The sequence below is a fragment of the Passer montanus genome, unplaced genomic scaffold, assembly GCF_014805655.1.
Source record: "Passer montanus isolate IOZ18808 unplaced genomic scaffold, ASM1480565v1 scaffold36, whole genome shotgun sequence".
Lineage (NCBI taxonomy): Eukaryota > Metazoa > Chordata > Aves > Passeriformes > Passeridae > Passer > Passer montanus.
In genome coordinates this window covers 4146575-4173292 of record NW_024368374.1, presented here as the reverse complement: position 1 = coordinate 4173292, position 26718 = coordinate 4146575, and the positions used below count along the sequence as shown (strand labels likewise).

Sequence of the window (26718 nt, the reverse complement as noted above, 5' to 3'; positions counted from 1 at the left end):
TGCCACATTATAGCACAGTACAAGCTAGCTTGTACTGGGCAAATTAATTCAGCTACCCAGCCAGCTCCATAAACTAACCCGTGGCTTGGCTGACAGGGACTCCAACCAATTATGTTCCTTCCTAAGCTGCAAGCATGTCACTGGTCCAGGATGTGGGGGGTGTAAAAGATCAGACCAATGAGCTATCCAGACTGCGTGTTTGAAATGCCCATTATAAAGAAGGGCTGAAGAATTAATCTGTCTGTTGCCACGTGAACATTGGGTGAGTGGTTCTCTTTGTCTCCAACCAACCCCCCCCCCCCCCCCCCCCCCCCCCCCCCCCCACATTCAAACTCTTTTGATTTGTGCTAAAGGACTGGAACAAAGCCTCCTATGTGATCTTCTGACTCGCATGATTATCACTAACTTCTGTTTCCCTACTTTACTTTTTTCCTTTGCTTTGAATAGAAAGATAGTGAGACCTAAGAAGCCATGTTTACAAAGGTATTGCAAAGCAATAAGAAGTAAATTAGGCCTTTTATGTTATGTAATCTCCAATAAGATAATAGATATGTACTTGCAATGTAAACTCTTTACTTTGCTAATTGGAAATGATGGCCTTCACCTTTCCTACTTAATTTCTCAATAGGCCTAGACATAAAAGCAGTACTTTATTAAGGCATTCATTTCTGGAAATGAAAGTATCCTATTACCTTAAAAACATATTCGTGTAGCTTCCCTGTGTAATTGAGCATAGCAAGAACATGTCTCTTGATCCAGGGACAATTACTTTGCTAAGAATGCTGCAGCTAAGTATTTCCTGATACCTATTTTTGCAAAATTGGACATATTTTGCAGCCTTTTATTGATCTGATCATTCAGGTGTATGAAAATTACCTCATTTTGTGTAATGTTTCATGCGCATGCTCATGTTAAGTAACTTAGAGTCTAATGAGGTTTCTCTAGTTCTTTGACTAATCCTATCATTCCCAATCATCCTGTAGCAGAAAGTCACTTTAAGAGAATTGTCAGTGTTCCACATATCACCCACCCACCTCCAACCTCCCCTTCCCTTAAAACTGCCATTGTTGCATCCCACAAAACTGCGACAGCCTTAGCAAAGCTAATCCCTTCATGGTGATGTTCTTAGACCAATCCAAGACCCGTCTGTGTGGTTGGGAACCACTGATCTGCAGAAACACAAATTCTTTGAATCTTCCCGGCCCTTCAGAGAAAAAAGAACTAAAGGGCTTTCAATATAAATGTACTGTTAAAGAATTGGAATAAAATCTTCAACCAGGCTGCAGTTGGAACTATTGGTACTATGTTCTAGGGCTGCATTTTTGCTTTCACAGACATGTTAGCTCTGAGAAGGAGGCTGAATATACATAAGCAATGAAACAGAGGAAAACAAACAGCTGTTCCACTTGTAATCAGTAATTAGGCTCCCTTGATATAATTTGTGGCAATCTTCATAACAGTCAAGATTTTTTTGTGTTGTTGACATACTCAGCAGAGTTCAAACTGCTGAAGTCTTGAGGCTACCAAATTAGTTTATCAAAATATGGTGTGTGTTTACAGAAGCCTGCATTTATACAGGCAGGTCAGAATTTTTTGTCATTTATTGAAGTTTTAAACTCAAAATAATACTACAGTATTCTGAAATTACTAAAATGGAGTGTCTAAAATACAATATCTAAACAAAATAGTGTATTTTCTAAAGCTGTGAGCTCTACTCCAAAAACCATTAAAAAAACATTTTTCACTGTTTGGTGTCTCCAACAAAAAGGTCACTTCATTATCAAATACCAGAGAGAATTTGAAGGACAATTTATTTTTAAAATCTTGCCCTGAAGTTTTGTCTGCAATAGGCAGACATTGATAAGCTTGTGTTTCTTTTTTCATCCAAGGGTTATTGATGGGAATTAAATAGAACATCACTGATTACATTCTGATACAGTTCAGATATTGTGTTTTAGTAAGCATTACTTAGTGGTATGTGTCATTTAGAAAAAGTACAATGCTTACATAACACAAAGGTGCATCATTTAGATGTTAAGGCATTTATCTATGACTGTGAGAAAAATCATTTAGTTCTGTATTCACTCTACTTAATGTTCTCCTGCATTGTTGTCCAAATTGTTTCATGCTATGTACTCAGTATGCCATTGTTTTCAGAAGTCTCAGGACATATCCAAGCCTGTAGAGTGCATAAAAATGTACTTAGTCAAAGATTGCAAAAGCTTTGCCATCTAGTTGATGCTAATGTGTGTCTGAACTCAAAATCAGATCCACAGTATTTTTTAAAATCCAAATGTGGTCTTGATCTAGGTAATATCACCATGCAAACCAACATCCTGAAGCTGAGGATAGTCTCCTGTCATTTCAGTGTGAAGATTGTCCAAAGAAGTGATCTGATTGATTAAAAAAAATTATTGTAAACTAAGACTTTTTAGGGGTTTATTTGAGTGGGGGATTTTTTTATGTCTGTTGTTTAATGTATTTGTGGAACCTGCTGTAGTTGTATCATCTCCTACATAAATGAGATAGGTTTTTGAAATTGCTGTAGTGCCCTCTGTTTGTGGCTATATATAAAGGCCTAATAAGTTAAGTAGTTGTGTTTTTAACTATTATGATTTCCTATGGACTGATCTCTCTCATTTTCAGTATAGGAAGCCTTCCTCGTAAGCATTCGGGTACTTAATTGGAAATTAATTAGTATTTACATCTAAGTGAATAGTTAGCAAGGGAAAAAAAAAAAAAAAAGAGAGAGGCTTCTTTCCATTTTCCATTTTCTGTTGTCCTAAAACATGGTCACAATTTTCTGGTACATCCGAGATCTTAAAGGTCAAAGCCTGCTTGTTTTGCAGTACACTTCTTCTTCAAGGATGGATATCGCTTGTGTCTCTGGCCTGTGACAGAGCCCCACTCTACTATAAGTGTTCTGTGTAATGTGTGGTTTTCTTCAGAAACTTAAAAAGCTGAAATGTTTGACTCAGGCTATGTCTCCTATAAGTCAGGTTCAGCCAATGTGATGCCAAGACCACATAGTGTAGGACTGAGCAGAGCAAAGATATAGCAGGTATGAATTGAGTGGGCACCAGCTGTTTAAAAATAGATAAACATTTACCCATGAGCAAGTGCATGTGCTGTGCAGAACCTGAATAATACAACACCTCCATCATCCCACCTCTCTAGTCTCAAGACTAATGGGCAACACTCAGCTTAAAAAATTACATAGTTCTTTGTAGGTGTGTCAGTCCAAAGGAAATGTGTAAGAGAGACACTGACACTGTAGCATGAAACCAGGCCCTTCCAAAGAAAAGGATCAGCCTGGAAACGTTTTCTCTCATTTTTTCCTCACTTTGCTTTTGTGACTTCACCTGACGTAAAGGTTGAACTGGAGTCAAAGTTGAGTACGCTTCTGAAGTATTCATAATGCCAAAAATCTCACATTTCCTGTTAAAGTTAAAAGAAGCCAAATCACATTAAATTAGGTGAGGGGTGTGCCAATGTACCTGAGCGTGTGTATCTTATGTATTCACACACAGGTACATGTATATATTTGCACACACACACACACATACACATGCTCATTCTTTTCCCCAATTGAAATTGGTTCTCTTGAATTAGAATTACCTGAAGAGATCATCATAACTTTGCAGATAGCCAGTCCCACAGGGACTGTATTTCATAATGAGCAAGAATTGAAAGTCGATTTGGATAATGATCGTTTTATTCCCTTCCTTGAATAGTCTCACTTATTCCATTTTTATTCCATGCAGTTAATCATGTAGAACTCTACTTGGAGTATTCACCCCTTAAGTTAATTCATATTTTTCTATTTCATTGAATGCATCCTTTTTTTCTCTTGTTATTTGCTGAAGCTGTACTTTAAAGTTCAGGTTAATGTGAGTTCACCTGATGAAATTTAATTTTTTAGGTTGGATGTTTACCTAAAGAATAATTAATTCAGGAGTTTTAGTGATTCCAATTTGCTTATGTTTACTGCTCAGAATCTACTTTAAGCTATACTGACAGTTTGGGGGTTTTCTTTCTTTATAAAAAGTGACATTGTACTTTATAACATAACAAAAATCCAGCCTTTTCCTGATGTTAAAACTGAACTGGGCAAAGCTGCAGTTCTTGAATCGAGACAAAAGCATGACCTTTAGCAAGGGTGACAGGTTCTTCTCCCCACCACCCTCCTGTCCTCTATCTTCTACTTTGCACCACACAGTCTTTCTGACCACATGAGGGCATCAGTGGGCTAATAACAGTGATTTCCCTCCACTTTTAAATAGTGTCTGTGCAAACCCCATAAATTATGAGAAATACATGCAGTGGAGAGTTCTTGCAAGTTTGGAATAACCATATGATGACATTCTGCTGGCCTGCACAGGATCCTGAAAATCTTGAATTACTGCAGATTGCAGAGTTATCTAGCCAATAGGTGGTTTCCAAGATATAGTTTGATAGCACTTCCAGTTCTGAGATCTGTGAGCCCCAAATCCACAGTTTAGTTCTGTGACCTCTTCCCGAGCCATATAATTTATTCAGCTGAGGGCTAGCAGCTGTGTACCGGCCCTTGAATGAAGGCATTTGGGTATGGGGAAGCATGAGACTGGAAAGCTGTGGACTCACAGAGCTAAATAAATGCGTATCTCTAAAAGTATTTATGGGATAAAGTAACTCAGATAAAGATCATTGGCTCTCTGTCAGATACCTTTTATATAAATTTCCTCAGCTTGAGTGAGGCCCTTGTTAGAAGCACAGTGCAAACACGTCCAAAATACATTCTTTTTCCTAAGGAGACCTTCCAGTCTAATTGGAGCAGACAGACAGACCAGGAGGGAAATAACCTTAACTTTCTATTTGAGCAGTCTGATGCAGCACAAAGTTCCCTTTCTTTCTCTGACCTTCCTGTGGAAGTCCAAAGTTCTCATGGGAGAAAATATTATTACCTCAACACACTGTCTTGAAGATCTCAAAAAGTCTGCAGCAGTGCACATTATTAACAAAAAGGCTGGAGCTCCTAACACCAGTGAAATCCTGCTATCCCAGCAAGACAAATGCATACTAATAACTATGCCTTTATGTAAGTGGTTCCCTGATTAGTGAAAGGACAAACATAGGGAAAATTTAAATAATCTAATGCCAATTATGAGAGGCTTTCCTTTAGAAAAGAAAACAGTGTAGTACGTATTAAATAACTTCTGCCTCTGTTTCTTAAGGACAGCATTGACAAGGTCCTAGGTATACAGAAAATCAGGCTTTTCTCCTTCCACATGTAATTTTTTTCAACTTTCATTTTACCCTGTGGTCTTCAGTCTGGACCATTCCAAACTAACATCATGTGCTCACTTATCCCATGTTTCTAGCTTGTCTAGGAGGTGTGTTGTAGTCATGATAAATAACCAAGCTAGATGTTATCTGTCTCTTCTGATAATATTTCATAGTGGATTAGAATACTAAAAAGATTACAACCTCACATCTTATAGTTGAATAGAACTGACTAGGGAATTTTAAATAATGACAGAGGAAAATGGACCTTACATATGTGTTTACATAACAGAGGATCCATTAGATGAAATACATATATTATATTATCTTACTACTTTATTTAGTTTCCAGCTTTTAAGCCACATATTGTATATTTGTGGGCAAAATACTCTAATGCATCTGCTGTGCAGAGTTTCTGAGTTGGTTCTTTCAGTGACAGCATTTAGTTCAAAAACGATCCCACAGCAGAATTTTGTACAGTGGTTTGGGTTTTTTAGTTGGTGTATATCAACTTCATTTGCAAGCCAGATACAGCTTTTTATAAGTTTCACTCCAAATCTCCACCTCTACCCCATCCAGTTTCCGTTTTCTAAAATGCCATCAAAGTTTGATGATGTTTTCAACATTTCTGGTATTTAAGACAAAAGCTTAATGCCTGCCTGAATTTTAAATGCTGCTTTTAGAATTAAATATTCACCTGAGTCAGATGATGCATAAAACTTTATTAGTTCAGTTTGAACTCTTGAAAAGTTTTACAGACAAGATAAAAAATCAAAATTAAGTCAAATGAAAAATAGAAAACATATTGAAAGTTTTGTACTGCAGTGTGATAATTTTTTTTTTCATTTCAGGATGTATTTCACACATTTTTATTGACTTATCTAAGTTTAGACTTATCTTTTCTGTGGAAAAATTACTTGTGGACTCAATTTTGTGCTGTTGTGAACAGAAATCATGCTATTAATTTCTAGTACATAGAAAAAAGCTGTACATGATACAGTAAAGTGAACAAAGTAGAAACCATTAGAGGGGGTTTATGCCTTTCTCTCACTAGTTTGTGTAAGTAGATTATAAAAAGTTTTCTTTCTCTCTTTAGTAGAATTCGTTTTATGGTAGAGTTAAAACCACAATGCAGCAGGCAGGTTAGCCTGTGATCTGCCTGATGTGGAACTTCTTTGCTCTTTGAGAATGTAATGCATATATTATTGCTGCTGATAAAGATTGTGTTAGAGGAAGGCATGATCTGTAAAATGCAGCCTAGGATAATGTTGGGGGTTTAAGGTTGGAGAAGCTCAGAAATAAAAGAAAAACAATTATTTTGTTTGAGGGAAGCATCAGTCTTTTGCACATCTGCAGAAGTACATTCTGCATTCCATGGAATACATTTCCTAATCCTTTGTGCCACTGTGGGATGGATTACATAATGCATTTTTCACATGGGGTACAGTTGTGTTTTGTCAAAGTCAATCTTTTTTCATAATAATATATGAGAGTGAAAGCAGATTTTGTACTGATTTTGATAATGAAATTACCATCTCCCAAATCACCCATAAGGCAAAAATGTACAACCTTTTCCCTTCTTTTCCTGCAATATTCTACTGATGCATGCTCAATCTTTGTCTATAGCACTAATGAAGACAGCGAGTTAAGATACTTTATAGTGTTTCTAGTGGGTTTATATTAATATAACTAATATTTTTCAGCAATAATTTAGTGCCTTTCATGGAAAGTAACCCATTTTCTTCATTGACTATAAACTGTCCTGTTTAATGTTTTTTGTTAATGAAAAGGCAAAATATCAGATTAACTCTTTCCTTCTGCATCTGAGATATGATAAGAGCAGTGCAGATATCTTCTAATTGGATCTTAGAAGAGTTCTTTCCTTTATGATAAAAAGGTAAATGAAGAATGGGATCTTGCCAGTTTACATCTGCCTACTTTCCAGGACTGTCTAATCATGCAACAAATTAAGCTAATGCACACCTTCTTAATTTACATTGAACTGAGCACCTGAATCGTACGAATTGTATTCTTCCTCAAGTCTTAGTGCACTCATTCTTTTTCCTATTTTCTTCTGATCAACAGTAAGAAACAACAAATAATGCAATATTTTACTAATAGTAGCATAAGTGCTTGTGAAAACAATATTTGGGCACCATAAAATTTTCTCTTTAAATATTTTCCTCCATAAACATCAGCTGTAAATACTGCAGCTGTGTCCCTGTTTGCTTGTATAATTTGTACGCATTTATTCTGTTGTGACACGTGAAATCATGCTGGTTGCATCTTTAGTAAATGTTCTCTATGTGGAATGATCTACTGAATGCTTAAAAGGGCTTAGTAGAGAGGTTGATTCCTTGTCGCTACATGCAACAAGGAGGAATTCCATTTATTTCTATTATGAAGATGTAAAAGCCTGTAAGGAATGCCCAACTCTGCTTAAACATTCCCAAAAGGATAAGAAATACTTGGTTTGGGGAGGTTGGAAGAATGGAAATATAGACTATTTTTAAAGTAAAAATTTCATCTCTTTACACCTGCAGGATGTTAGCCTGGAATCAAAGTGGGTTTTTTGCTGGTTTTTCCACCTTTTTGTACCTGGAGTATTAAAATAAGCATTGTGATTTATGTGAGGGGATTAGATATGAGTTCAGCCTGTCAGGGCCAGAGATAATTAAAACTAAGAGGTGAAAGGTTTGCTCCCCTGCGCGTGAGGCAGCTCGCCCCCATCAGAAACCAGAGTTTCTTTGCCATTCCTGAGGCAGAAACTTGCTTTTGTTGCTGTGAGCCCCACAAAGGAACTTTCTGGCAAGCAGTCCTGAATGGGAGGCACTGACACCTCCTGTGCCCTTCAGGAATTTTAATGAAGTTAACCCTGTCAGGATACAAAAGTGAGCTGCTGTATTAAAAGACCATCCACACACTAGCCAATTTGCAGTATTGCAGTGTCAGTTACAGGGCAGGATGGCAGAAATATCTACAACAAAAAAAATTATCTGCATCCCAGTTGCTCCCCAGTCAGCATTAAGGAAAAAGTCCTTCACATTTTAGTGGAAACTGTCACTTGTTGTTTACTTTTCTATTCAAAGCTAGAAATATTTTCAAGCTTGTCTGACTTCTGCTTACAAATTCTAAAAGATATTTCCTAACATGTACCCATGAGTTCTCTAACTGCCAGCATTTAAGTCTGAGTACATGTTCTGTCCCTTGTTTTAGAGAGCCAGCTTTTTACACAATTGTAATGGAGGTTTGGACAGTTAAAGCTGTTGGCTCAATCTCTTACATAAACCTGCCAGGAATAAAGAAAATTTCAAGTGGGACAAAACAGGAGGAGATGAAATTCCCTCTCTTTCACTGTTTCCACAATAAATACAACTTGAGGAATTTTAGTTTTAAGTTAGTTGTAACAGATGAAGAATGAGGGGCTGATGTAGGACTTAACATACTTGGGGGAATGTTGTTTTAATCTGAAACATTAATGACTGAATAATAGATCTTCTGATATGTTCATATCAGTTGACTTTGCTAAATGTTTTTTACTCATTACGCTGGATATTATTATAAACGTGTTAATAGTAGAGCTATTAATATACATTCAATGCAGATGTACTTTGAATAGTACTTGCTAAGATACAGAAGTGCACTGTTGTGCTGTTTGTGACTCTCTTTAAATGATGGATCTTCTTTTTAAAGATTTTTTTTGTCTTCTCACTTTTCCTGCAATGTACAATTAAGACTACTGGATGCTAAAATGTCATTAAGGTGACCTGCACAAAATCAGCTGAAGCGAAATTTGATAACACTTTTGGTCAGTTTTACTCAGAGAGCCAGAGAGATTTTTTTGCAATGCATTAGAAGCAAATTAATTCTGAAATCAAAAGGGAAGTACTGTATTGTGAAAATAACTCATATGTTAGAATGAAATATGGGTGTGTATGGGGCATCAATAATTTTAACAATACAGTACCACGTCCATATTCATAATTCCCATGCTTTTATTGTGGGTTATTTTCTAATGGGTTCATGTAAGCTCTTTTCTTCCCATAGCTGTGACAGTGTCTTGTAGTAGTGGCAATGCACTGTGTGTCTGGGTCAGCTGTGTGATCCTCAATACAGCCTCTGTCTCTTTCTGAGGGATTGTGAAAGTGTCAAAAGTATGCCAGTGCTTCCTTATTCTCCAGGGGTTAATGTTATTAAATTAGATGATTTCACATCAGAATTCAATAGAATTCAATCCCACATTCAGTTAACTGGCATGAATGTGGTTCTAGATCCACTTCCAAAATAGTCAAGATTTGTTTAGTGTACAATATGCCATAGTTTGTGTGACCAGCTGAAGTCTAGACAAAACTACCATCCTTTGACTCATCTTCGCAGTAGCCACTGTTACAGATTGGTCTGTGTTTAATGGCTGTTTGGCATAAATATGGCACAGATGTGAAACACCTGGTTTCACTGTGGTGTTGAGTGCAGTAAATCATGTAATGGACTTCTTTCAGCCTCTTTATCTTCTTCATGAAGGATGATAAGATCATTTAGTTTCCAAATTGAATATGTTTGTATCAGTTTTCCATATGCAGTTTGCTCTTAGAATCCCAGTGTTATCAGGAAAAAGGGAGGGAGAAAAAAAGTGGAGCTATGTAAAAGTATTTTGTCATACCTTCATATTTTTCAGAAGGAACTGATCTAGACCAAGTTGTTCAGATGCCATGTATCTCTCACTGAAAGTAAAATCAGTGTTTAGTTCTATTCCTGCCTGGCTACCCTTATTGTCAAGAGTTAATGGATGTGTAAGAGGCAGGACCAGAAAATTAAGTCAAAGCATTAACAATTCATGGTATTTGTTGTTGTTTCTTAATTTCCCTTTTTCTTAAGCCTTTTATGCCATTGCCTCTTAAGAAAAGCACATTCCTTTGGCACCCTTCTGACATGAACTGTTCATCTTCTCTCACACAAATTTTTTGTTTGTTTCATTGAATTTGACAGCCCTACAGAGCCTGCATCACAAAGTTGTTATGAATATACCCATTACCTGTTGCTATAAGTGCCTGAGAATAGAAAGAAAATGAGAGCACAAAAGTACTTGAAACTAGAGACTAAGATTATTGACGATTACTGGCAATTAGCACTCTACAGAGAATAAAATAAGAATTGTGTATTCCAGGAGATTATAGTAGTTGTGCTACTTGTGTGATGAAGACTTTAAAAAAAAAACTTCCCAAACAGGGAGTGGAAAAGAGCTTTCACACTCTGATTGTGAATCACCAATATATATAAACAAGTTTAGATAATTTGCAAATGAAGTATGTGGGCCTTGAATGTTTTGCAAATAGTGGGATTTTTTTTTGGAAATCAAAAGGAACTTTCAGAGGGAAAAAAATCAGTTTTTCCAGCTATTCTTCTCTGACCTGTGCCTCATAGCTGGAGCTCAAGGCTGCAAGGCTGTATTTGTGTGTTGTTTCACAAAGCCATAATATGCACACCAGGCAGTATGGAATCTGCACAGTGGTGCAGTAATGAATGGTGCCTTTCAGTACACGTATAGCTAGGAAGAGCACATATTTCTCTCAAGAAGGGATGATTAATCAAAACCTTTTGAAAGGAAAAAAGTTCCTAGAAGTCTTGCAATTAGATTCAAATGGAAAATATTCAGGAGGGGACAGGTCAACTTTTAAGCAAGGAAATAATTTATATATTTGAAAAATACCCATCATATCAGGAATAGAAAACTCATTGTAGAATTTACAGTGAGACAAGCTTGGCAAAGCTAGTGTGGATTTTAGGTTTGCTTGACTCCTTTCTCTGCCTTTAGTACTTGTTTTTCTTGACTTCCTTCTCACTCTAGACAAACTAGATATTTCCAGCTGAGTGTTCTTCAGTTTCTCAGGTTCCTAATCCATCCAGTTTTGGATTATGCCCCTTAAATCTACCTTTCCAATAGTTTCTAATGTCAAGAATTCCTCCAGTCCTCAGAGGGGTGACTTACCTATGGCTCTTCCATTTCTTTTTATTTGTCATGCTGAAGAATGTGCCATTATCCAAAAGTTTTTCTTTTGAATTTTTTCCTGATCTTCCCTCTGATTTCATGTCAAGGCTCATTTATTTGCAGTTTATTTATTTGTAAAATATATCTTCAACTCTCATATAGGTATTTGGTAGTCTAACTTCTAGTTTATAGAGTTGCTTTCAGAGTAGAGACAATTTGTTGGCTGTAAAATTACCCTGAAACTTGTAAAATTACCTTCCATAGATATGGGAATGGGACGGGGAAAAGTCTGACAAGTCACTAAGGGAATTATCTAAGAGCTCAAAGAAAAAACAGGGAATATATCCAGAAGATTGTCTTCAGAGGATTCTACTGTGTGCTGATATAATGCAGTTCCTAATTATACAGTAAATTTGAAAAATAATTTTCTCAGCAAACCAGTGCTAATAAAAAATTGGTTGTTAAAGTATTCAGAGTTAGCAAAATTCTACTACCTTTTGTCTGCATAGGTGATACTTAAGAGAAAAGTAGATTAAACTGCTGCAGTTCACTGACATGGCGTTTACACATCTGCTGGTGGTGTTCCTTTCCAGTATCATTGAATTTTAAATTATTTAACAATTCAGCTATTAACTATACATAAAAATAAAAATAGCAAAGAACTCCCATTCTGAAGCTATGATAGATTGCAGCCCTTGTTTCTTTTCTTCTTTCTCAAACAATTTTTTTCAAAGTTTTAGCAGAAATTAAATGTTGTATGTTTGGTGTCCTTTCAAGAAGAGAAAGCAAAAAAATAATTATAAGATAGAAGATTTTCTATTAACCACATGCCGTTTCAAAGTTACAAATACCTGCTTTAATCAGATTTAATCAGATCAATGTAAAATAATTTTATTATAAAATAAGTTTATACTAGAAACTTGTCTAGTGCATGTGCACTAGAAACACTATTTGTAAACAAATTATACTTGAGAAAGACATATGAGCACAAAAGGTCTTTTGTCTACAGACATTTTCTCTGAAGATTTAAACAATGCTTGTATTTCAAAATGATTAGTGGAATTTTTCAGTGGAAAAACTTGACAAAAATAGAATATGACATTTGCATCACTGGTTATAGTTATGTTTGTTTCATAGGGCTTTCTTTTGAAGAAAGACTATTTTTCTATAAAAATACATAAGCATGAACATATAAAATTTTTGCCTAATTTCATGTTTCTCATAGAATAATATTTTATTTTGTTTCATGAGGCTGAAACTATCATTTTGCATTTATAATTTTGTTTTAAACTAAATTCAGCAATTTTTGTTAACCAGTGTTTTTGATCATTTTTAAATCTACCAGTTATGCAAAAAAAAAGAACAGCTTATTTTAGAGGAAATCTCTTAAACCAAAAAATATATATAACCCTAAGGGTAGCACGCTGTTGTGGCTACATGTTTCTCCCTATACAAATGTTAAATGGATGTAATTTAGCAGATTAGATCTTGATTTTACACTAATGACATGGTTCACAGAGGATGTATTGTACCTCTTTGAATTGATATAAATTCTGTAAAGGGAAAGAAAATGATATTTTGAATAGCTGCCAGGACGGTGTTGTTAGAGCACATGTTTTCAGTTCAAAAACATGTGTGGAATTCATGTCAGCATGAAGTTGATTCTCAAAGACAGTGAATTCACTGCTCTACAGTGAAAACCCTGATAATGCCAGTGAACTTCTGAGAAGACAATAAATTGTAGTTATTGGAACATCTAAATTCATTGGAGAATTTAATGTATTATGGTAGATAAGAAGTTAATTTTAAGTGGTTAGAGACATTAATTTTCTACCTCAGTCACTGGGTTTCATTAAAAAATATGAAGTGGCACTAAATTATAGAAGATTAGTAAGGGGCAGTTCACACATGATTCACTGATTTAGTACATGACTCAGAGTTCATAACGGGAAGGAGAATTTTTGCCTTCAGTCACCACTTAGGTCCAGCCCCAGCCTAAAGTGAGTCAGCCCTGACCATCTGGCAGCTGTTGGGCGTTCAGCTGTGCCATGAGTCAGTGGTGAAAGCACCGCCAGCAGACCCGGCTGGAAATCCCAGCATGGGAGACCTTCTGTGGTCCAGGCAGCAGTGCTGAGAATTCCATGAGCCTGTCATTTGAACTGGCCATTTGCTGGCCAGTCTCATCTCTTTAGTCACTCTTCATGAAAGGAACATCAATCCACCCATCAACAGGGAACATGGAGCTGCAATTAGGTGCACATGAAATGTGTGAATGGATGTGCAGTGCTGTGGATATACAATACTCTGAGAAGTGTTTGAACTGCAGTGATTCTGTCTACAGGGGGATTTTGAATTATGTTGGGCAGTTATCAGGAAATAATTTCTGCTGTGGATATGAACAGAATGCAGAGAGGTTCCGATTGGCAGTAGCCTTAGTTCAGGTGTGAGTCTAATGTGGCACTCAAGGAACCTTGTTTTACTCTGCTCTGTTCTGAGGTGGAATGTTGCATTTATTGAACTAATGCTGGTCCTACAGCTGCTCAGCACACCTAGTATGTTATTATTAGGTTGTTAAGGTGCTTTCTTTACTATCAGAGATATTTACATCTCTCTCTTTTTTACAGATAACCATTGAGAGGGAAAGTGGTTTGGATGTCAGCTCCCCCAAACATGGAAAAGTGGATCCAGATAACATGCCACATGTTGGTGGAAATATGTGGGCTGGTGGAACAGGTATTTCATTGTTTTTGTTTCTGGGTTTTTTTTTAATTCATCATTGACAGATATCTAAGGGAGATGCTGTGCCAGTCAAAAATGGTTTTATACAAAGCTGCCCTCTGCTTAGATCTATTTTACCCAATACAGGGTTGCTTTATTGCCAGTAAAATAAGAGAAAATAAGTATTTGCAATGTCTAACTTAAACTGTATGTAGCAGATCTCTTCTTGAATTGTATTTTTTTTTGTTTCCTTTTACTGGCCATACAGAGAACAAGAAGCTTGCAGCCACAGAAACTAGGCTGAGTCATTTGCCATTCTCTTAGATGTCCCTGTCGCTGCAAAAATTTAGATAGGCAAGAGGTCCACAGAACAGGCAAAGTACTTCCTAATTCTAATAGGTCATGATAGTGGTCACAAGATAATGTGATTTGGAAGCTATGTAAACCAACAAATTCTAGGGAGAAGATAGAGTCTGGGACCAGGAGCTCTGAAGAGATGTACCAAATTTATATGTTCGTGGTCCCCTTTGTACAGTGTGGAAACCATTATGAATCATGTCTCAACGAACTATAAACACAAGTATTCCATGGGAGTTACTGTTTACCATGGTAGCTGTTAGGTTTGGAAAACCTTTGGCAATAAGTATTTTAACTGGGGATTGTTAACAATATTTTTGGAACATGTGTAGATGACAATGGAAGCTTTAAAGAAAATTTGTTCTTATTTTTTAATCAAGTGTATATTCCTAATTTTTTTTTATCTCAACCATCTTAGGTGGGAGAGACACTGCTGGGTTAGGTGGCAAAGGTGGGCCGTATCGACTGGACGCTGGCCACAGGGTCTACCAAGTGTCTCAGGCTGAAAAGGATGCTGTTCCTGAGGAAGTTAAGAGAGCTGCTCGAGAGATGGCTGAAAAGGCCTTTAAACAGAGGTAATGTGAAGGTCTTTCTTTGCTTTTCTATTTCTCAGAAGAATTTGAAAAGGATGGCTGAAAATAATTTTCTTTCTTAACTGCATTTATCAGCTACCTTACTCTGTTCATTATCACTTAACAGAGATTACCAGCACATGTTTTTTAGCTGTTCTGGACAAGATGTATGGAATGTTTTATTGAATTAAGCCACAATGTTAAAATGACTGTGTGATTTGGTAAAGTAAAACATAGCTAGATGGAGAATGAGATGGAGGTAAATATTTATCTTTTTTAAAAGAAGTAGAATATATGAAAATTTCTTTGAATTATGATTTATCCAGATTGTATGTTGCTAGGAATTAATCACTTAATAAGTGTCTTCCAAAATGAACCAGTGCAAACAAATTGCTTGTGTTTGAAAGATCTGTAGGCAGATGGTTAGAGCATGGTGCTAATAATATTGTGGGTTTGATCCCTGTATGGGCCATTCACTTCAGAACTGGACTTGATGATACTCGTGGATCGCTTCCACCTCAGAATATTCTGTGATGCTGTAATTTGAACTATTAAGCTTCAGCAGCTAATTAACACAAACAGCAGGTCTTCTCAGCACGAGTGTAATGTGTGATTACTGATCAACTCTTTTCCAGAATGTGCACAGAGATTCAGATTTCTTCCACCAACTGAACTCTCAAGTCAATCTCTGGTATTTTGTATTAAAAAAGCATACCACCTCTTCAAAATTGCTTCTGAGCTGCTTCATAATAGAAACAATGGATATGTATGGTCTTGGATACTGTGCATCTGTATGGTCTTGGATACTGTGCATCTGTCTGTGCATATGTCCACTTGGCATGCTTTGATGAGTTTCTACTGCCTGTGTGGTGATTTACTGAAATAGAGAAAAGGGGAAATTCCTGGCTACTGCTACATGCTGTGGGAACAGTACAGCTATGCCCTGTAAAATCTGGGTATCTGTACCTGAGGTAACAATTCCTGTCCTGCAAAACCCAAATGGGCTGGCATGTACCAGCTGCAAATGTAGCCTATTATGAAACCACATTTGACTTGGATCATTATTCTGTATCACTTGTATAGTTGTGGGAACTAACAGATAAAAATAGGAAGGTTGGAGTCCTCAGGCTGACAGAAAAAAAAAGAAAAAGGAAACTGCAGATTCACTGCTTTGTTTATACAGGATTATCTGGAAAGGAGAAATTTCATTAAAAAGTTATTGATGCTTTTCTGGCTAGATCATATTTCTAGTGGTAAAAATTTTCAATTGCCCTATTTGACAAAATGAAATTAACAACTGCTCTGGAATAGATGCAGTATTTTTCATTATATTTTTTCTGAACTACCTATCACTTTGGATTTATGTAGAGTGCAACAAGGTAAAACAGCAAGTGGGATTCTTTTTGTTTCTTTTACAGATCTGAAGATACTGAAATCTGTTGGCAGGATTCATTAAATTAAATGTGCAGCACTGAAGTTATTTTTTCCTACTTCTAATGAATAAGAGTTGGCTATAGTGATGATGTGTATGCAAAACTTTAAATAGAAAAAGACATCATGATAGAGACAACAAAGATTTGATGTTTTATTTTAATATTATCTTCAAAGGGTTGGTCTAAACAGCACTTCTCAGGTATACTTTATGGTCCAGGCAATTAACTTGTAGTAGTTAATTTTATTTCTAATGAAAACTTGCCATTAGGAATAAAATTAGTCTATATATACTTTACTATCCATTTTTAGTTCAGTGGAAAACACTGCATTTTTTAAACACTGTGAGTGAGATTGTGCTGTTATGAAGTGCTTGTCTGAAATGGGCTGGGCACAGATGGGCACAGACAGGCCAATATGTTTTAGCCCAGGACTGAACCCAGCCACATGCTGGGGGTAGGGTGGGCAGGTACACAACTGCTGCCTCTCTGAGTGATTTTGGGTCACAGCAAATACTGAATGGTGAGCACTCCCAGCATACCTGCCTGTCCCCTAGCTCGTTCTTCACTGTTGGACCTCTGTAATTGCATTCCAATGGTGAATTTCACCTGCTATGCTGAGCTATGCTGTTCAAGAGGTGGTACAGAACTTGAAATGGACACATCTTTGCTTATAAAGAAAGCATGTATCTGTTTTAGGTGCAGGTGTGCTCTCTGTTACAGGCCTTGGGACAGGATAGTGCATGACTCATTTTCTTGGGGAGAGCACGTTTTTCTTAATGTTCATTTAAAACTTCTTTGTTTCAAGGTTTCTTCATTTAATGAGGCACAAAGATAAGTATTTGAAACAGTTTCTATTTTTAGGTCTTCAAGGACAGATTTTATACTATTTTACTTAACCTTTGTGTTGAAGCAGGAATCAGGATATGTTTAAAATACTCCCACAGTGAAGTAATGAACTCGTGATCCTTTTATGTACAGATAGCAAAACCTGAGCCAACAAAACCTTTCAAATTAGATCACATTTTTCAGAATGATTTACTTGTCAAACTTTAAAGCATATTAGGAGAGAGTCATATATTAGTAACTGTAACAAGTTTTAATGTGATACAGTCCCTGTAGACGTTGGTGAACATCTGCCTTATCAAAAATTCACAAGAGCAGCTGCCACTTCTCTGATTCGTCTCTTCTGTGTGCTTGTTGCAGTCTAAATTTTCCTGTTATCAAGTAAATAAACTTTTAGTTTACGTTAGTAAATGGAAGATATGCGTGTTTCCTAAATTGTTCTTAGCTTATTGTTCTTTCCTGTAGATTGAAAGAGATTCAGATGAGTGAATATGATGCATCAACTTATGAAAGGTTCTCTGGAGCAGTCCGACGTCAAGTTCAGTCGCTCCGCATCATCTTGGACAATCTGCAGGTAATCTTAGATTCTCTGATAAAGGAACACAGGGAGGTCATTATATTAGGCCCCAAATACTATCCTGCTAACATGCTGTTAACATCTGGTAGACATGCCTTTGAAAGCTAAAAGCAAGGTCAGGTTATAATCAGTTAGGAATAGCAGTTTCATATTACTGTTTTAAAAGGCAGCCTATATGTGAATCCCAGTGCTCATCTTTACATGTTACATTATTCCCATTCCACACCTTACAGAGATTACTTACTCAGGAACACAGTTTTGTGACAGAAAATACTACTACACATTATGAAAAGAATTTGTGAAGGTGTGTAGAGCCCAGTCTTTGTCTTTACCTCCAGTCCAAGAGTATTTTTTAGCTGTGAAATGCAAATGCTATAGATGTTAAAAGAGGCACCCACTCCAGGTAGGAGCTTTACTACATATGCAGCTGAAAACATGGATTTTTCTAAGGTTTTTTTAACTCTTGGTAATAGAAATAGGTATAGCCCAAATCTCCTAAGTGGAAACTCACTTAAACCACCAGTTTGCCGTTCTTCTGGTAACTGGCGTGGTGGTTGTTCTGGGTTTTTAGTACTACTGTTCATATACAGGGTAAATAAAATTTTAAATGCATTGTTTCAGAGAGGCATCTGCTAATCTTCAGTGAAAATTAAAAGAAGAGTGATTTACTCCTTATAAGATATATTTGATTATAAATATTTCTCTTGAGGGCTACTAACCACTAGTGTATATATACCTCAGTTTATTAGTTGTTGTGCTGTGTCTTAAGCAATAAAACTGAAATACAGAAAGAAATCATTCTATATGATAAACAGCCTCCTCCTGTACAAACAAATCCAATCCCCTCATATTGCAAGTAAGAAGGGTTATATTTCTTTGCCTTATTTTTACCTTTAAACATTTGTAGCTACAACAGCATTACTATAATCACATGTATACACAAAGAACCATTAGCCAGTTTGATCATGAATGTTCATGACCAACTCACTTATTTTTACCTTTAAACATTTGTAGCTACAACAGCATTACTATAATCACATGTATACACAAAGAACCATTAGGTTTTATCATGAATGTATCAACTCGGAGAACTCCTCCTGTAATGGACATTTAAGTTGGGCATAATTAGGTGATTCAAGCACTTAATATGTGTTTCAGTTCAGGACACAAACTTTTGGGTTATAAAGACAGGTCTCTGTTGAAAAAAAATTGGATGTAAATCTCAGTTTTATGTACAACATTTATGTCTAGGTGGGTTTTTAGCACACATGAAATTGAAAGAGCACTCTGGGTATGAAATCAATAAGTGAATCTTCAGTTTGAAGTTTTTTTTAAGTCTGTCTTATCTGTCCCTTGGAGCCGAAATTAACATTCAGGGGTCATGTTAATCATAATTTTAAAAATAACGTATTTTAATATAGGGAGGCATAACATGTTTTAATATAAAGAGACATATCCTCTTGCTTGCTTAGAAAAGGTCATTTTGATATCAAGGCAAAGTCTTACAAGCTGCAGTATTTTATGAGACTTTGCTAACTTCCTGCCAAAACCTGTAACAGCTAACCACAAAGTTAGGAAATGTAATTTATGATGAATAAAACAAATTACTGAATTTGAAAAAGCTAGGCAAAGAATAAGAGCAATAATGAAAGAAAAATTTTAACTTTATAAATTTTTATATAGATTTCAGTAAGGATTTTATTAGAAGATTAATTAGGAAAATGAAGATAAATGATAATAGGAGTTAATTAGTTGCAAAATGCTTTTTGTTAATAAGGATGCTGAGTACAAACACATTTCATGTGATGTTTTTGAGAGGGCAAAAAAGTTGTTTGAATTCTTCAGCATGGTAATTCCTCCAGCCCTCATGAAGAGCTGTGCATCTGTCTCCCATTATTTTCTGTATAGCCTTGTGTACACCCTGAATTCTCAACTAGAACAGTTTTCTTTCTGTTATGAGTCAGTCATTCCTCATATCTCAAATGAGAAACCAATGGCAAAGTTCATTGCAGTAAAATTTGCAACTCAGATGTCTATGTCTTTTAACTTTGTGAAAATCCCAAATTACCTTCCCAGTATAGAACACGTTTGGCTTTTTAAAAATGTTTGAGTTTGCTTTATTTCAAACTGTGTTCACATAATCAAAATATGTTGCCCATGTTCATTTAACCTGGATTTTTCTCTTCAGTATATACCTTTTTATTCTTTTGGGGGTTTTTTGTGGGTTTCTTTAAAAGAAATTAATTTGATTAAATTTTACCTTCCTAGAATCAAGAGGCTGGGTCCAGTTGTCTGTGGCTCTCCAAAAGTTATAGCAGCAGAAAGACATTTTTGGAATAGGTGGATCCTTGAAAGTGATATATAAACATAGTCTGAGAATGTAATTTCATTGTTCATTTTGCTTTTTATAACTTGCTGATCTCTGTGAGCTCTTTGAACAACGTTATCAAAACATAATGAGTTTTTGTTTATCTTCTGTAGAAGTAGCAAAGCCAGAAGTCCAGGATATCCTGTCACTGATGGGCTCTTTCTTCTCTCCCCTGAACTTGTCTATCTGAACTCCAAATTCAAAAGGTTATGATCAGTCAGTCACTCAGAAAGACCTTATTTAATGTGAGGTGACTTGCTTTCCAGAAAGTACTTCTCTCATTATTGATTATTGCAGAGAGACCTAGGGGCAACTGTCCCTGTAGCTTCTGAGTATCATTTAGACCCCTACATTTAAACTGGGCAAACCCAAGCTTGAGTTACTGAGCCTGCTGGGCACTGTCTGGTTTAGACCATGTGGGAATGGTCTGATCATAGCAGAAAGAGTAAAATACTAGCAGTCCTGAAATAAGCATGGCTTGGAGAGCTGGAAATATGAAAAACCCTCTGCCGTGTCAGTAGTGTTTTCATGATTTCAGCAGCTAAGGGAACATTTGTGTAATGTTTTCCCAGAAACAAATGCAGACACAATTGGCAGTGTTTAATACATCCTCTGCCACTACGAGCTACATATTTAGATGTGATAGCTTCACATACACAATTTTTTCTCCGACATTTACAGAAATAAAGGTGTGTACATATATTATCAAAACAAGGTGTATCTATATATATTAGTTATAATTTTCTCTTAAAATTGTAAATGCTTTTAAACTAAAGGTTTTTTTGGTGGGACATGTAGAGGTCACTGGGAATTCGCAGGTGAATGTTATGCAACTGAAGGCAGCAAAGGGGTCAATGATCCTATGGAAGACAGTATTTAACTTTCATCCCAGGCATATTTAATGATAGTAGAAATTCCTAGTTGGTGGTACAAACTCATGGATGTCCCACTGCCAAAGTGGCTTAAAGTTCAGTTGACTGCATCACCATGGAAATGTATCAGAGCACACAATTGGCTGAATTCACAACCTCAGAAATCTTTTCAACTTTCCCTTCTGTGATTTACTAAAAGGCTGAGGTTTCTGTGTTTTTTGGGAAACATTGTTTTTCTTTCCCATCAGGAAGCATCTGTAAAGCTTTTGATTTTGTTAATCAAAACATTTTTCTGTGGCTTTGTAGTCTTTCTGCCCACTTATTTTCATGGGCAAGTAGTCCATTAATCTTGACTAATTATAGGCAGTAGTCTGAAGTCCAGAACTCCTTCTCTACACTGAAACAAAACCTCATACATTTAGTCCAAAGCAAAATCAAAGATTCTCTGAACCTTGAGAAGTTGTTACCTGACTATACAGAACTATAAAGATCCATCATTTCAAATCCCAGGCCTGCAGTTTACTGAGGATCTGTAATGTAAGACTTCCTGCTCATCAGAGAGGAATTGATTTTCATTCCTGAAAGTCAGTGTTTAAGGTAGTTTGTGTCCTGTTGGATATTTGATTTTCCTCCAGTTGCTGACCAGAAATTTGCTGAGAGGGCAAAAGTATTATATGTGTACAAATTCAAAATTGTTTTTCCTTATTGGGCTTATTACTAGGATGAGCAATTTTAACATGAAGATTTAAACAAATTAAATAAACCATAAACCCCATCTATACAGACTTTGCTGTCTTTAGGGGATCTTATGTATTATGAACCTATTTTACCTTATATAGGATGAAGCTATCCTTTGCAAAAGGATATGCTTAAGTATGTTGCTTAAGATATTATAACACTTGAGTCTTCAATCTTAACTGCATGCTCTGTGTACAGGAGTTAGATTAATGTTTGAGTTCATGGATTGTAATGTATTTTCATCAAGTCAGGCTGTAGATAACAAATGTCCTTTTAACTAAAAAAAGTGCTTATTGGACTGTTGAGTACCAAGATTTTAAAAGTAGGTTTTTTGAATGCGTAATTAGTTTATACTGTTAATACTGTTTTAAAAGCAACCATTTACCATTGTCTAAAGTGGATTAAATGGATACTGTTTAGTTTTTTAAGTCACCCAGTTGCTTGTTCTGTGTGGATTGAAAACACCTAACAAATGGTCAGTTTTTGTGTCCCTTCAGTTGTATGTGTATCTGAACAGGCTTGCCATGCACATTTTCAGCATATTTGCAAGAGGAAGTGTTAACATTTCTGCAGTTCTCAGTTATACTCCCATAAATGAAACTACTGAAAAAAGACCAAGTTACAGAGGGAACATGTTGTTTGTCAGTGTTGATTTTTCTTTCAGAGAAGAAGACCAGCACAGCTGTGAGCATGTGTTTGGATTTCTTTGACTTATGCCAAAACTATCACATCATTACAAAGAAATTCATGTGTATGTCATGTGCAGTAGGTCTTACATTGTCTGACACACACTCACATCACATCTTTTGTGTTGTAGGCCAAGGGTAAAGAAAGACAATGGCTGAGACACCAAGCTGTTGGAGAGTTAGATGATGCCAAAATCATTGATGGGCTGACAGGAGAAAAAGCCATATATAAACGACGTGGAGAACTTGAGCCACAAGTAAGTATCCAACAAGAACCAGGGAAAGATGGAGAAGAGCTTAACCAGTTTGCTGATTTCATAGTGGCTGTACAGTGCCTGTGTTTGGAGTTTGAGTAGGTTATATGGATGAGAAGCTCAGAAAAATATCTCTGGCTTGGGATGTCCCTGGCAGAGGCAACCACTAGATGGAAAATTTGCTGTACCTCTTCTTATAGTCGTGCATAAATATTTCCTGTTGGTCACCCTCAGAAAGAGGACACCAATCCAGGCAGTGCGAAGTTTGGATCCAGTGCAACAGTTTTTTATTTCATATTTTAATGATCAGAAGGCAATTAGCAGAAAAAAAAAAATTTTGTTTGCTTTTATAGAAAAAAAGAAAGTATTTTCTCACTAACTTAATTTTTGTTAACAAATATGCTGATCCCCTTTGAATTTAAAAGAAAAAGTGCTTTACCAATTTATTTTCCTTATTCCATAGTATGAACATAATTTCAACTTCCACAGATACTTGGATTTACAAGAATAAAAATTATGATAGGAAAAAAAGTGTGAGGAAAAACCATTAAGATATGATAAAGTTGACTGTCCTATGGCCTGATTCAGATATTCCTTAGAAGCCTTTACAGTTAGATCTATGTGAGTCAGCAACAGAGAAACCACTTGAATCAGACCAACTAAACCTGGCCAAAACTAGTGGGGCTAGTCCATAATACTTAACAGTAACACTTAATGACAGGTTGCAATTTTTAAAGACACTAAGTTGATTTTTTAAAATGGCTGAGTACAGCATCTTTTTGCATGTCAGCTACCCACATGTGATAAATCCCTAATATCATTTTTATGCTATTTGGCCTTTAGGTAGCTTTGAATGATTTATGGAATTTGCCACTGCTTGTGTGAAAGATCAGTAAGGGAAAAGTGATTGAATCATCAATTCTCATTTTTTCAAAATGTGTTTACTTAATATATCCGTTTTAAGGCTTTGTAAAAATAATTCAATTAGGAAAAAAAAAGGACACCTTTAAGTGTATGCATAAAAAACAAAACAAATGGAGGATTTAATAGACCTTCTCTGGTTTTTTTTGTGGGAGAGCAGGGATGCCACAGTCTATTAAAAGAATAATTAAAAGAATAAAGTACAGAAATCCTTTACAGGTAAAAGGAACATTTTAGCTATTTGTTTATATTGTGACTGGGTTTCTTTTGTCAGATCATCTTTAATAGCCTCTTATTTGAATCCAGACACATCTCATTGCATGCTAAATAAAACACCTCCCTTGAATGTACTGTGCCAAAAATTGTTAGAACAGATGGGATTTGTTTTCAGAAAAAAAACAACAATGGTTTTAGCATTAGAATGAAGATGGAACTAGTAGTTAATCAAAACAAGATTTCAAACATTTTTGGAATGTTATTAACCTCAGCAGACAAGCTTTTACAGTCATATACGGTTGCTGTTAGTACTGCATGCCAAGGAAAAGCATTTCCATTACGAAATGGCAGAAAACAGCAGGAAGAGCTCTTTCTGCCAAATTTGAGGGTTTCTTTATTGAAATAAAATTCTAAGAATCAAAACTGAAACAGAAAAAGTTTTTCCTGACAAGAATATGTGGAATGTTTTGAGGTATTTTGTTTCCAGTCATTGAAGGTGAGAGGAAACAGGTTGCTGAGTTATCTGTCAAATAACTGGTTTGAAATAGAAAAGTAGTTGGGTTTTTTGTTCATGAAAAAAAAAAAAACTACAACAGCAAAACCAAAAAATGTTTACTGGATAAAATTTTCTTGATTTGCAAAGTTTCCTTTTGGAATATTTTATTTTACTGATGTTTAGCTTTCCCATTGGGTTGAGTTCTGTTGTGTTTCCCTGTCAGCCTGGCAGCCCCCAGCAGAAGCCCAAGCGCCTGCGCCTGGTGGTGGATGTTTCGGGCAGCATGTACCGCTTCAACGGGGTGGATGGGCGCCTGGAGCGCTCCATGGAGGCCGTCTGCATGGTCATGGAAGCTTTTGAGAATTATGAGCACAAATTCAAGGTAATTGCAGCTGGGCTGGGAGCTCTGGGGTTATTGCACAGCCTGTGTGCAGCAGTGGAAAAAGCGTTTCAGCAGTCAGTCTAGCCAAAGAATATTATTCATTCCCACAAGGAAATAAAGACATTAATCTATTTCTAGCAACCTGAAAAATAATACTAGTGAGAGGGTAAGAAACATTACACATTTCAGCAGGGGAGTATTCTATCTAAGACTTTGATTTAGTGAGATTTGCTGGGCTTTTTTTCTGGTTTTATCTGTTTCTTTGAGAAGAAACACTTAAGCCTACAAAACACAAGTAAATATGATGATACAATCATGCAGAGATACCACGTCCTTCCATCTGCCCAGAGCACATGCAGCAGTACTTGGTCATGGGAAGAGAGCAGACTTCTTTGTCCCTTCTCTCTTCTAGTTAATTGAAAGCAAGAAATAATTTCTTGTACTGAAACATACTAGGCTACAAATGTTATTTAATGGTAGCCTGCAAATGAAATGTAAATAAATGTAATGCTCTTTTTGTCTCAGTAAGCCTAAACAAGGTCTAGGCCATGTTTCTTTAGCCAAAAGAAGATAGGAATGGCAGTCTCCAGTTAATTCTGGACATATCCTGTGTATAATGGAAGAATAGAAATATCCACTAATTTTACTGAAGATCATACTAAACGTAAGCATTAAAATACATCTGAACAAAATGTAAATTCTCCTAAACAAAGTTAATAGAAACTTAGTCCAGATAAATTCAGTCAGGTCTGCTTCACCTTGTTTCTCCAACATAATTCTACAGGTTTCTGTTCTTTCATAGAATCGCATGTACAAAATCAGGCATGTGCTTTTAGAATGTCTTCTGAAGTCCAATCATGCACACTTTTATTTTTCCAGAGAAAAATCTATAAAAGGAGAAAGGCATTGTGATTGTGTTTTTTCCTAAGAAAATGAGGCATGTGCTACCATCTTCTTTGGCAGTAATGCTCTCTTGCCCCTAAACTTTCTTAAACAGAGCATGTTGCAGAATTTCAAACAAATTTGAAACTATGATTTTGATCCCAAAGTCACTACATTCCTGAAAACATAATGAAAATACCCTGGGTAGAGAGTGATGCTGTGTAATCTTGTTGAAGGAAAATGTTGTAACCATAAACTTCTACCTTAGCCCAGAGAAACCATGTGGGAACTCAAATGTAATTTAAACAGTAATTAGAAATCAGGATTTTGTTGGTTCTGCTGTCTGTGTATCTCCTGCTCGCTGATAATAAAAAAAGTTAAGGACAAATATTTTCAGTGACAGTTCAATTATGCAGCATGATTTGTGTAGCTTGGTAAATCAGGCATAGCTGAGCAACACAGATATGAGTATGGCCAAATGCAGGATCATCCACACAGAAAAGTAGTGGGCACAAGGACAAGTATCATATACTGTGGTGTAGTGAACATGGTTTTGTAAAGGGAAGTAAGGTATCTATGTGTGTGACAAGCAAGGTTGGTTTGTTGGTTGGTAGAGTCTCCTTAGCCAAAAGCAATTGACGAAGTCCCTTGGCAGAGGCATTTGGGGATAAGAGAATTCCTTTAGATATACAAAATACTGTTAAAAATACAAGAAACAGCCTAATTGGTCATTTTTTAGTGCGTCAGTGGTGGAGCTGCGGTGGGATCTGTGCCAGAGTCCATGCTGTTTTGTAGTTTTGTCTATACGTGAGTGATCTGTTAAAGGGGATGAGGTGACAAAAGTTGCTAATTCTGTGAAGTTAGGTGAGGAAGTAACAAGGGGAATCCAGCTACAAGAAGTTAGATAAGGACCTAGCCATAAATGGTGACTGGGAAATAAAATGGTAGGTGATGTTTAGTGATTTTCAATGTAAAGTACTGCAGGTGGAAGAAAATAATTTTGATCTTAAATACACAGTGAGAAAGTCTCAGCTTTATGTTAGTCCTCGCTCCCAGCTATAGACTGGTACCAACAAAGATGTCTTGTAATTATGTTGTGTGGTTCTTTGAAAACTTCGTTCCCACCTGCTGTCAAAAAAGCTAATAGAATGTTCT

General features: G+C 36.3%; 1 protein-coding gene across 1 annotated transcript in view; it reads left to right on the top strand.

Moving 5' to 3' along the window:
* VWA8 (von Willebrand factor A domain containing 8) overlaps positions 1 to 26718 on the top strand; it is a 183111-nt gene that overhangs the window by 145035 nt on the left and 11358 nt on the right. Inside the window, exons 38-42 of the mRNA XM_039716669.1 lie at positions 13873 to 13981; positions 14742 to 14898; positions 17637 to 17745; positions 22544 to 22669; positions 24523 to 24681. Of these exons, the coding sequence (XP_039572603.1) occupies positions 13873 to 13981; positions 14742 to 14898; positions 17637 to 17745; positions 22544 to 22669; positions 24523 to 24681 (660 nt within the window). The remainder of the gene's footprint in view (positions 1 to 13872; positions 13982 to 14741; positions 14899 to 17636; positions 17746 to 22543; positions 22670 to 24522; positions 24682 to 26718) is intronic.